At 33.7% G+C, this 14,014-nt stretch overlaps 1 protein-coding gene across 13 annotated transcripts in view; it reads right to left on the bottom strand.

The window, feature by feature from the left end:
* Positions 1-11,793: 11,793 nt before the first annotated feature.
* The window catches only part of LOC144977557 (CD109 antigen-like), a gene marked incomplete at its 5' end in the record, with an annotated part of 81,146 nt that continues 78,925 nt past the window's right edge, over positions 11,794-14,014 (bottom strand). For all 13 annotated transcript variants that reach the window (XM_078922908.1, XM_078922904.1, XM_078922907.1 and 10 more), the window contains 1 exon segment: positions 11,794-13,140. In XM_078922908.1, coding sequence (XP_078779034.1) covers positions 12,992-13,140 — 149 coding nt within the window.

A 14,014-nucleotide genomic window follows, 5' to 3' on the forward strand; every position in this document is an offset into this window, starting at 1 on the left:
GAGCTTCTTAGTCAAGCGCATACTATCTATAGCCTGATACTGACATCCAAAAGGACTGGCAGTTTGACGTCATTTTTTGTTGTTTTTTTTGCACCGCTTAGTGAGTTGTCGTTAGTAGAGCTCACGGAAACAAGTTATTTCATTGGTTGAACTATTGAATACAACTCACGATTTGTTTTCTTTTTTTTTTGACAAAAGACTGGCATTTTGACGTCATATTTTGGTCAGTGTCAGGCCATAACTTTACGAAGGCCACGGTTAGATCGTAGATTGACTTTAGTGAGAGCTAAACAACCTAATCACCCGACTGGCAAGGCCCAGATATTATCAGATTATAATATTTATATGCGATGGGAATGACTTTGGGGTTTTGTGCGGCTATGTGGTCTTATGGTATGACACTCGCTTTCGGATCGGAAGGTCCTGGGTTCGAGCCTCGCTAGGCGCATAGTTGAGTCCTTGGAAAAGACTCTTTACTCACATTCTCTCACCGTACTCAGGTGTAAACTGAGTACCTGGCCGTTAACAGCGTTGTCTGTGTGTGTCTATGTCAATACTGTATTGTTATAAATGTGTAACCAAATGACAAATTGCCACTTTTTTGGGGACAATAAAGATATATTATTATTATTATTATTATTATTATTATTATTATTATCATTATTATTATTATTATTATTATTATTATTTGTCCGAAAAATTGTCATATCGCCTAACAGACGTCATGTCCCGTCCTACATGTTATATATTGTTGTTGACCAGGGACTCCTTGTAAAGCGCTCTGAGCACATAGTGGATATTGCGCTATATAAAAAAAAGCTCAATATTTTTTAAAATTGTGGATGACACACAGCTTCTGTGTGTACTGTGAGTCGACTTTAATCGAGATCGGTTACATTTATTTAATTCTCTTTACACGTGAAGCGAAAGTTCTATAGATAGTATGCGCTTGGCTAAGGAGTTCACAACATTGCCATTCTTCTTCTTCTTCTTCTTCTTCTTCTTCTTCTTCTTCTTCTTCTTCTTCTTCTTCTTCTTCTTCTTCTTCTTCTTCTTCTTCTTCTTCTTCTTCTTTTATTATTATTATTATTATTATTATTATTATTATTATATTATTATTATTATTATTATTATTATTATTATTATTATTATTATTATTATTATTATTATCATCATCATCATTACTATCAGCATTATTATCATCGTTATTACTACTATTTTAATTACTTTTTTCCCATATTACAAGAGCTGTAACCTAACAATAATTGCCTATTTGGACAATAAAGATTATTATTATTATTATTAACACACAAAACTATGTGTAACCTTGAACGTTTATAGTCTGGTTAATACAGTTTAGTGAGAATTACTCATAAACGCGGATGGCAGAAAATAATAACAAAGACCTGAGTGGCGTCAACTTCGAACTATCTATACACTGAGCTATTGGAAGTCCCACAAACGAACAAAAAATATAATAAATTAAATGATGGTATTTCTTTAATCCTCTCCTTACCAACTATAGGAAAATCGTCACATTCGTTACGATACAACCAACCTTTTTCTTATGCGGCTATGTGGTCTAGTGGTATGACACTCGCTTTCGGATCGGAAGGTCATGGGTTCGAGCCTCGCGCTCGGCGCATAGTTGAGTCCTTGGAAAAGGCTCTTTACTCACATTCTCTCACCGTACTCAGATGTAAAATGAGTACCTGGCCGTTAACAGCGTTGTCTTTGTCCGAAAAATTGTAATATCGCCTAACAGGCGTCATGTCCTGTCCTACATTTTAAATGTTGCTTGACCAGGGACCCTTTGTAAAGCGCTTTTTTGCACATTTAGTGGATATTGCTCTATATAAAGCTCAATTATTTTTTTTTTACTTACCTTCTACGCGCTTGGCTAAAAAAACCTCACAACATTGCCATCCGGAAGGATAACGAACCAACACACAAAACTATGTGTAGCCTTAACCGTTTATAAAAATAAATAATAAAAATGAATAACTAAGTAAATAAATAAATTCCCTTTATTCATCCGATAGGGGAAATTTGTCTCTTGGGTCAATTCCAACGGCGGGTGATCGAACTCGGTACCTTTGGGTACCTACGATCATGGTGACTCAAGGAGGCCATGGGTACGAAGCAAAGACCGTACCGCTGAGCCACGCTGTTTATATAGTATGGTTAATACAGTTTAGTGAAAATTACTCACAAACATGGATGGCAAACAAAACAAAACAAAACAAAGGCATGAGTGACGTCATCGTCGTTCTATCTATAGATAGTATGCGCTTGGCTAAGAAGCTCATAACATTGCCATCCGGAAGTGTAACGGACCAACACACAAAACTGGGTGTATCCATGAACGTTTATAATCAGGTTAATACAATTCAGTGAGCATTACTCATAAACGCGGATGGCAAATTACAATAACAAAGATATATGTGACGTCATCTTCGAACTATCTATAGCCTGATACTGACATCCAAAAGGACTGGCAGTTTGACGTCATTTTTTTTTTTTTTTTTTTTGCACCGCTTAGTGAGTTGTCGTTAGTAGAGCTCACGGAAACAAGTTATTTCATTGGTTGAACTATTGAATACAACTCACGATTTGTTTTCTTTTTTTTTTTGACAAAAGACTGGCATTTTGACGTCATATTTTGGTCAGTGTCAGGCCATAACTTTACGAAGGCCACGGTTAGATCGTAGATTGACTTTAGTGAGAGCTAAACAACCTAATCACCCGACTGGCAAGGCCCAGATATTATCAGATTATAATATTTATATGCGATGGGAATGACTTTGGGGTTTTGTGCGGCTATGTGGTCTTATGGTATGACACTCGCTTTCGGATCGGAAGGTCCTGGGTTCGAGCCTCGCTAGGCGCATAGTTGAGTCCTTGGAAAAGACTCTTTACTCACATTCTCTCACCGTACTCAGGTGTAAACTGAGTACCTGGCCGTTAACAGCGTTGTCTGTGTGTGTCTATGTCAATACTGTATTGTTATAAATGTGTAACCAAATGACAAATTGCCACTTTTTTGGGGACAATAAAGATATATATTATTATTATTATTATTATTATTATTATTATTATTATCATTATTATTATTATTATTATTATTATTTGTCCGAAAAATTGTCATATCGCCTAACAGACGTCATGTCCCGTCCTACATGTTATATATTGTTGTTGACCAGGGACTCCTTGTAAAGCGCTCTGAGCACATAGTGGATATTGCGCTATATAAAAAAAGCTCAATATTTTTTAAAATTGTGGATGACACACAGCTTCTGTGTGTACTGTGAGTCGACTTTAATCGAGATCGGTTACATTTATTTAATTCTCTTTACACGTGAAGCGAAAGTTCTATAGATAGTATGCGCTTGGCTAAGGAGTTCACAACATTGCCATTCTTCTTCTTCTTCTTCTTCTTCTTCTTCTTCTTCTTCTTCTTATTATTATTATTATTATTATTATTATTATTATTTATTATTATTATAATATTATTATATTATTATTATTATTATTATTATTATTATTATTATTATTATTATTATTATTATTATTATTATTATTATTATTATCATCATCATCATTACTATCAGCATTATTATCATCGTTATTACTACTATTTTAATTACTTTTTTCCCATATTACAAGAGCTGTAACCTAACAATAATTGCCTATTTGGACAATAAAGATTATTATTATTATTATTAACACACAAAACTATGTGTAACCTTGAACGTTTATAGTCTGGTTAATACAGTTTAGTGAGAATTACTCATAAACGCGGATGGCAGAAAATAATAACAAAGACCTGAGTGGCGTCAACTTCGAACTATCTATACACTGAGCTATTGGAAGTCCCACAAACGAACAAAAAAATATAATAAATTAAATGATGGTATTTCTTTAATCCTCTCCTTACCAACTATAGGAAAATCGTCACATTCGTTACGATACAACCAACCTTTTTCTTATGCGGCTATGTGGACTAGTGGTATGACACTCGCATTCGGATCGGTAGGTCCTGGGTTCGAGCCTCGCGGTCGGCGCATAGGAGAGTCCTTGGAAAAGGCTCTTTACTCACATTCTCTCACCGTACTCAGGTGTAAAATGAGTACCTGGCCGTTAACAGCGTTGTCTTTGCCCGAAAAATTGTAATATCGCCAACAGGCGTCATGTCCCGTGCTACATGTTAAAGCGCTTTGAGCACATTTAGTGGATATTGCGCTATATAAAGTTCAATTTTTATATAAAACTCAATTATTTTTTTTTCTTATTCAAATTTCTTTTGTTCATCATAAAATTTAAAGTTGTTGTTTGTTTGTTTTTAAGGGTTTTACAGCGTTTGCAACACATTTAGGTCATATCAGCGCCAGTAAAAAGTAAGAAAATGGGATAGTAAAAAGTTCTAGAATTACAATTAAAGCACCCAAGAAAAAGTAAGACATAGGAGAACTGGGAACAAATAAGGATCAGATGTAAATTCCAAGAGCATACCACCAATGTACTTAGTTTGAGATTACCTATAAGTCTTTTTTTTTGTTTGTTTGTTGCTTTAGGTCTCTTCCAACACAATTGAGGTTATATGAGAGACCGCTGAAACAAAAAAACAAGCAATCTAACAAAAATAGTACAAATGTAAATCAAAATCATAACCTAAAGATATCATAAGCTAAATTATAAATAACCAAGAACAAACAGGCAGGAGATTTACAGAAAAAAAAATATCCCCTGTCAAAAATACAATCACAAACCAAAGAAGCAGGATAGGTTAGTAAAGAGAAGAAGAAACGACATCACTATCGGATCGTACACCCATGCGAACATCATAGGTATATGATTCAAGGGTGATGCTCCCATCCAACCACCCGCTACCTATAAGTCTCATCCGGACACAATCACAAAATCCAACAAAGAGGAACACACTCAAATGCTTACATTATACATTCAAAATAACAAATATAATAATACATAACAGAGAGATGATTTATAAGGAAAAAAATATCATCTCCCAAAACAATAATATTTGACTGTTTCCCTCCCAGCCAGACTCTGGCCAGGGCCAGGACAAAACCAAGTAATCTCATTCTAAGACAAAGACAGAAAGTATGTTGGAAAACAGATATAAGGTGATAGAAGACGCAGAATGTACCTCCCTGCCCACTATGGGAGGTCAGGAACCCCACCCAGATTATATGGTCAGGGCCAGGACAAAATCAAGTAATCTCATTCCAAGACAAAGACAGAAAGCATGTTGGAAAACAGATATAAGGGGATAGAAGACACAGTATGTACCCCCCTGCCCACTATGGGAGGTCAGGAACCCCACCCAGATACAGGGGGATAGAAGACACAGTATGGACCCCCCTGCCCACTATGGGAGGTCAGGAACCCCACCCAGGTGCCTTTCTTGAATATATCCCTTTAGCAATATTTCTTGAATATTTCATCATTGTGTGTAATGTCCAAGTGTTTCAATAATGGTAGAATATTATGTCGGAAATAGATTAGACACTAAGAATTAGATTAAAAAGTCGAACTACTGAATAACAATAATAATAATAATAATAATAATAATAATAATAATAATAATAATAATAATAATAATAATAATAATAATAATAATAATAATAATAATAATAATAATAATAATAATAGTAATAATAATAATAATAATAATAATAATAATAATAATAATAATAATAATAATAATAATAATTTATTATTATTATTGTTATTATTATTATTGTAAAATGTGTTAAAAGTTAAAAGTTACTCTAATGTCATACTTATTGCCAACAATAAATACAGGTTTTGAGCTTTAAATTGAACAACAAAAAAACAAATATTAAAAAAAAAAAAAAACCCAACACCCCCCCCCCCCCCCCCCCCACACACACACACACACACACAGACAAAAAACAAAAACAAATGAAATTAGAGTTAAATTTATTTTATTGAGGAAAACAATTGTAGAATTTTAAAATATAAAAATCTCAACTTGCCTGGTCCGGATGTTACCAACCCAAAGTTCCATTTCTGACATTTGGTTCAAGCAAGGCCTTCTATAAAGAGGGCCTTGGTTCAAGCCAGCAACAGAACACCACGTTGAGGCAGATGGTCACATTACATTGTAAGAAAAGGATTTTCTGATTTGAGTCAAGTAGTCAATTATGTAACATAAAATCAAAGGGACATTTGACAGATACCATTCAATTATGTAACAGAAAATCAAAGGGACATTTGACAGATACCATTCAATTATGTAACATAGAATCAAAGGGACATTTGACAAATACCATTCAATTATGTAACATAAAATCAAAGGGACATTTGACAGATACCATTCAATTATGTAACATAAAATCAAAGGGACATTTGACAAATACCATTCAATTATGTAACAGAAAATCAAAGGGACATTTGACAGATACCATTCAATTATGTAACATAAAATCAAAGGGACATTTGACAAATTCCATTCAAATAAAATCAAAGGGACATTTGACAAATACCATTCAATTATGTAACATAAAATCAAAGGGACATTTGACAAATACCATTCAATTATGTAACATAAAATCAAAGGGACATTTGACAAATTAATACCATTCAAATATGTAACATAAAATCAAAGGGACATTTGACAAATACCATTCAATTATGTAACATAAAATCAAAGGGACATTTGACAAATACCATTTCTTATGTAATATTTAAGTACAACGACTGGATTTAAACTTGATAACATTATATAAAAAGAATTGTGATCAAAGTTAGTTGCAAATTTGCTAAATAAAGCCACAGTTAAACTACTTCGTTATCATGGATGAAAGTAATAAATGGTCATGGGAGAGCTGTATGGAATAGTGCTCAAAGAGGGAAAAACAAACAAACCCAAGAACCCCCCCCCCTCCCTTTTTTTTCTTTTCTTTCTCCCACCCAAGATACAAGGGAAGTGATATTATTATATTATTGGGACTCAACACTGTGAAGACCGTCCCGACCATTTTGAAATATTTTGAGTTTTTAAAACTGCTATTTCTTACCTTTTTTTTAACAGTAAAAAAAAAAACAAAGGAAAAGAAATGACAATGGTCTCTCGACAACCTTGTAATTCTTGTTATGTCTTGTGATTTAGGGTGAAGAAGACAAATTGTAAAATCATAATAATACCGCAAGATTACAGTGAAAAATGCATGCTGACTCGATCAAGTAACGTAAGGGTTTGTGGCTTTTATTTTTTACTTAGTAGTCGAGAATTCGAAATATTTGCGGAGAATAGAAATGAAGGCCTATTAAAAAACAGACACTCATCTATTTTATATTATTTAATTAGTATAACACTGTATTGTGGAAATTAACGTAGATCGGGCGTGATAAAATCTTTTGATAACTGTCAACGATTAAAATTGGTCTGGAAATGTCGGTGGGTGCGTGCAAATTAATCTGGCAATCAGGGCAGGGCGGCCAAAGGGCAATACGCTTCAACAGTCGTAATGTCACTTCCTTCCTAATGACGCATGGTAACTTAGTAACACTGGCTCTAAACTATCTGAACAATGGCGGACGCCCGTATGAAATATTTCTCCGCCGAGCATAAAAGCGTATCCAGAGGGAAAAACCCATAAATTTGATAATGTTTTGACTTTTACACATTCTGATCACAAGGCATATGAAAAGTTCCAGCCAGCATGAAGAATAAAAAGTAATGATTTTCTTTGTTTAAAACCAAGATGGCCACCGTTGCCGGGTGGCGTGACATCAGACTATTGAATCCAATTCCCAACATCAAATGACCGATCAATATGCCCTATGAGATTTTCTAAATATTCGTCGGAGTCAACAGGTGATAGAATTACAAGTTTGCAAGTTACTCGTCTATAAATCTGTAAAAAAAAATAGTTTTATAACTTTTAGATTTGCCGATAATTCTGCCCTCATGGGTGCATGGGCTGTACACAACAAAATTTTGACTTCCAACCCAATTTTTTTTTTTTTTAGTGAATAGATTTCTTTATTTATCATAATTCTGTACTAGTTATATTTGGCCCTGTTTCGAATCAAATCTCTTTTCATTTCTTTCCCCATTTTAACCATTAAAAAAAGAAAAGAAATCAAAGCAGTGTTTCAAATAAATCACTAATATTAATTAATTTCCACTCAAAGTACGAATATCAGTGTCTGGTTTCTCTTAATACTGAAATAATTTTTACAACAATTAATACAAAGATATATCGTTTTAAAAAAACAAAACTCTATGGCATGCCAGTGACGTTCGGAGGACTGTGGAATTCATTACTGGCATCAAAATCCAGCTTTGATTTACTTCAGGGACAAGCAAGAAGAAAAAGAAGAACAACAATGGTAACAATCAACAAGAACACATGGGTGAGCAAAACAAGCCTCATCAATGCTACTATGGCAACTGTTGACAACATTACATTATGGCATCGCAAAATGTGTATCATCATCGCAAAATTGGATTTATTGATTCCCAAAATTATAAATTCTCATTTCTTAAATCATCAAACAACGCATTCTTTAAAAAGAATTTATCATTCATTTTTTAAAAAAATGTAAAAAATTAACAATACTGAAACATCAGAAAAAAGCACCTGAAACTATCACATGCATTGTCTTTGTGTAATTTGAAAATTATGTTTTGTCTGTTTTTTATCAAAGAGGTAAAATAGTTTTTGAAAAAGTAAAAACAAAAAAAAGCAGAAATTCTTAAACCGAGGTACAGTGGGACCTCAAAATCGGGGAAACTCTGTCTATAAATCAAGAAAATTAAGATGAAGCCTCAGGGGAGAAGAATTTTATCAGTACAACAAAAAGTCCTTCCTCTGATGAGTGGGGCAAGATCTTCGGCTAATTGAAACAATAATTTTGTCTGTATCTAACGACAATGTTGTAGCTTTTTATTACAAATTTCCCCAACTTCGGTAACAAAATCACTTCAGCAACAAAATCGTTTACACCAAAACGGCAAAATTTGATTTAAAATTTAAAATCACCCGCCGTTCTACACCGAGGCAGAGAAGGTTCTATCACCGGTAAGATCAAATGATAATCAATTGGTATGTATGTAATTTAACGTCTGCTACATCTACATCACCTTTCATCTCATCAAGTGTGATGGGGGGGGGGGGTGATGAGGGGAGGCTGGATGACTATGTCACTTTGGCCCATGGATGTTATAGAAACAATCTTCTGTCTTATGAGGTGCAAAACCATTCTAACATAACAATAAATTGAGAGGCAGATGGCAAAAGTTGCATTCGTTAGGCGAGTAATTATGAGGAATTGGTTGATAAAAACATTAAAAATATATTAAATGTGTGACTTTTTCTCTTCTACATAAAAAAATGTATATACAAGAATTGTACCCATTCATTTCAGTATGTCAAGCCCTCTTCAAGACTTTTTATTTAAACCAACTCTTTTCAGAGCCACCATTTAAAAAACAAAAATTGCTTCGATTTCAAAATCTTTCGAGGGCATTTATATCTTAACACAAACGGGTATTGGGAAGTGAGGGAATCCCCAATATTTATCATCTATTAATAGACATTATATTAAACCAACAACTAAAACAATGTGAACGCCATTTAAAAATACTAGTGAGAAAGAGTTATGGACAATCCTTTTCCAATTTGGAAAATGTCAACAAACAGTGATCAGTTATGTTACAAGAAACATTAATTTCTAAAAATATAGTTGTATCAAATATCAACAATTATAACAATTTTACACCAGTTAAAAATAAAAATAAAAATCCCTTTATTCATCCCATAGGGGAAAATTTGTCTCTAGGGTCTATTCCAAGGGAAAACTGGAATAACCCAGGCGTCAGCCGCAGTGCAGTGCTGCAAATTGAGCAAGGGCGAGGTGACTTGCTCAAGGTCACACAGTGCAGCGGCAAGTGATCGAACTCGGTGCTTTTCATGTACGAAGCAAAGACCATACCACTGGCCCCTGTTATCAGGTTTATGAAAAAATATTGGAGAATAAGAAGGGACTGATAGCATTACGATTTTATAAAAACAAAATCGAATGATGTTGGAGAAACTAACACTAACAACGTCATAGAACAATCAGAAAATAACAAAAGTTTTGCTTGCTGTAAAAAAAAAAAACAAAAAACAAAAAAAAAACATAATTTCACTGTGATCATTATGTGTGTATATACAACACAAGAACCATTGGATAATATGTTTTATCTAAATTTTGGTGTCAAGAAAAATATAACAAAATCAACGAGGAAAAAAAGCGTCCTATCCAAAGGGTAGCAAGCAACTGCTATTGTCCATTTCATAATACATATAGAGCCAAGAGCAGAAAGCCCAAAACATCATTGGTTTTGTAATGTCGCAACGAATGGGAATGGGAGTCAGTCGTGTTTACTCATTACAATTTCTCCAATTGGCCATAGCTCAATTATCAGATCGCACTGTGTCAGAGAGAGATCAGTCTAGTTTAAGTACAAACCTCGATAATCATTTCAAATATTTATATCACAGAAATCATTAAGCAGTGAGAAAAGGGAAGAATAAAGTAAAGTTTTATAAAAACAAAAACAGTTCTGTTATCTGATTCACATGGTCAAACCATTTTGAATATTGTTATTTTAAAAAAATAGTAAACGATTCATACGAGGGCTTATATACGAGGAAAGAACTCTTTCAAATTCCCTGTTCGATTAGGAAACAAAATATTTGATCAACATTGTATAAAGAAACTTCGACACAAATAACATTTGGGAGTAATATTTTCAGAATGATGATATCAGAAAAAAACAAACAAAAAACAACAAACAACGACAGCTAGGAGTCAATGAGACTTATAACAAACTTATCTTAAAAATGGTAATGAAATTAACTCACTCAACCCTAACACCGACTATACCGTAGTTTACCAGGTGTTACGTTTACCCCATGCCTATTTACTACAGTTTTCTGAGACAAATTATAGGCGTAGTATCAAAGCTAATGTTTTTAGTTTTTACATGCTAATGGCAGTTGAATAAAACCATCTATGTACATGCTCATTTTTAATACATTTTTTTTCCAATTTTGAAAAGTAGCAAAAATCTTTAGGATTGAGTGAGTTAAGAGATGAAGTCTATCGAAGATTAATGGATTTTACAGACAAGGTTAAAGTATTAATTAATTATCCTGTAGGCTTTGTATAATCAGTTAAATCTTATTCAACACATATTAAATTATCCTTTCATCCATCTTCTTATTCGGAAAAAAAAAGGTATTTATTTGTCATGTGTTTGTATGCTCCCGTCATTTATCCTGCAGGTAACAGAGATGTCAGTATATCGATTACAAATCTACTGCAAGGTATAAACGAAAAATGAAACAAAAATTATGAAAAATTTGACAGATATGTGTTATCTTTTTTTTTTTCTTTTCTTTGCATATTGTCATCAGACATCTCCGTCTTTGCTGGGATTGTCGACTGAATAAGGAATGTGGTTTTGGTTTCCCCGGTGTACGAATTAATTAAAATTGACATCATCTAGAAGACCACATCAACCGCACATATCCTATCGATCATACTTCAATTACTGCCATGTTCTTACTACTCAAGAAGATTTTTTTTTTAAAATGTGCTTGTAGGGTAAACACCTGATGCTAACATTTGCAAATCATGCTACTTAATGAGATAGAGGAGCACTGGCTGACAACACTTAAGCATATATAAAAGTGCTGTCTGCCAGTGCCCCTCTATCTCATTAAGTATATTGATTTGCAAAAAAACTTGTTTATTTTCCAAGATGGCCGCCATTTCCATGGCAACGAAGAGATTTTCAATTATTTCGTCGTTTTTTTTTTTTATCAAAATTTTTTTTACAAGATACCTGATGTAGAAACATCATTAGTTTTTTTTTTTCCAAATAGTCCCAATTAAATATTTTTGTATTTTTAGTATTGAGCCCCCTTAACATATCTTCTTCTTACACTTTCAAAATAAAAAAGATCATATCACACCATCTGATACCTAATATTATGACTAAAAACAAACTCTCAACAACAAGAAACATCATCAGCATCATCATCATAATAATAATAATAACATGATCACCGCTGAAATTGAGATAAAGTTAAGTGGCCAATATGAGTGTGATTTAAAATTCATTATAATATCATGGCAAGGTGTCACTGTCAACCAATATCCCACCTTTAAAAAATCCCAACCAAAGCCTACACAAATTCAAAAAAAAAAAAAAACAAACAAAAAAAACCATAATTAACTCAATTCTTTCATTTATAAACATAGCTATAAATAAGCAAAAAACGTACAGCGCAATGTACAGATCCTTTTTTCCTTTTTGAAATTATGAAAACTAGAATGAGCTCAAAGCTGTTTCCATATCGTCAATCCTCTCTCTCATATCTCTTCGAAGAGAATTATCTTCATAATTATGAAATGTTGTGGAGTTTGTTTGTTTTTTTTTAATTGTTAATAATTCTGTCACCACCAAAAACCAATTTCCGATTAAAATCAAACTTTTCCTAACAAGGCTTTAACCCTCTTCCTTACCGACTATAGGAAAATCGTCACATTCGTTACGATACAACCAACATTTTTCTTATTCAAATTTCTTTTGTACTACTTCATAAAATTTAAAGAAAACGAACAGTGTGTTGTAGAGCATGTTTTGCTAAAGAAATTATGTATGGCAAGAACTTGACTGCTATTATCATTATGTCAGAGTGATAAATAATCTAGTTTGTGTTAGTTGGGTGTGAATTTTTGGGGAGAATCTTGAAAATGGCTGGTAAGTAAGGAGAGGGTTAAAAAAAAATTCGACCAACACCTGATATTCCAACTTTGGTGGACACCCTGCATGGTAATACATACTACAGAACATCCAATAAAAGAAAATTTGAAAACTATTTAAAAAGAGAAGAAAAAAAATTCCAATTCGTGTTGAATCCATGGTGATTTGATTGGCATTTTACACACAGGCCAAAAGACTGGTCATAAAACAAATAAGAATGGTCAGGATAAGACTGGTCAGTGGGAGAGCCGGAGCACGACCACAGCCCGCTCCTTGGCATATGGTGAGACGATCTGGAAGCTTCACCTCACTCTCTTGATAGTACTCTGATGGGGGCGGGGGAGGGATTGGAAAATTTAAAAATAAGAAGAAAAGTTAAGAACGTTTTTAAAAAAATAAAATAAAATAAAAAAATGATCCAAAAAAATAAATAAAATATGGACCATGCTCAATGGCCTTTAGGGGGTCCCGATAGCTCAGTTATTAGAGCACTTGCTTCACATGAAACGTAACCTGTATTTACCCCCTCCCCCCTTCCCCCATCCCCATGTCCACTGTCCATCCAGCCATTATTGGGCTCTGTTAGAATTGGTGGAAAAGCACTTTGAAACTAACTAATGTCCTATCCAATGGGTATCGAGCAATTGCTATTGGAAAATTTGAAGTTTCAAAACACCAAGGGCATTGTCCTATGAGGCAAAAAAAAAAAAAGAAAAAAAGGCCAGTATTTTCCTCTTACTTTAAGTCACTACACATATGACAACAACAAAAAAAAAAACGAAAAAAAGGCCAGTATTTTCCTCTTTAAGTCACTACACAGATGACAACAACAAAAAAAAAGAAAAGAAAAAGCAGTTTTCTCAGTTTTATAGACTGATTCTTAGCAGGCTTTGAAAGTCATCCCTTCACTTGACTTGTCCTCATCGTGTATGAAGTGTTCACAACAAAAGCAAGCAATCTGTGAAAAACACAGTCCCCTGATAGGTATTCACAGTTTATTTGCACTATGTAACCCTATCCTCTTTGAAATGGTACAATTTGGGGATAAAACCATAGCCATCATAAAGTTATGGCCTGACACTGACCAAAAAATGACGTCAAAATGCCAGTCTTTTGCCACAAAAGAAAACAAATCGTGAGTTGTAGTCAATAGTTCAACCAATGAAATAACTTGTTTCCTTGAGCTCTACTAACGACAAC

Source organism: Berghia stephanieae, chromosome 7 (genome assembly GCF_034508935.2).
Source record: "Berghia stephanieae isolate SIO BIC M18660-M18661 chromosome 7, UCSD_Bste_1.3, whole genome shotgun sequence".
Taxonomy (NCBI): Eukaryota; Metazoa; Mollusca; class Gastropoda; order Nudibranchia; family Aeolidiidae; genus Berghia; species Berghia stephanieae.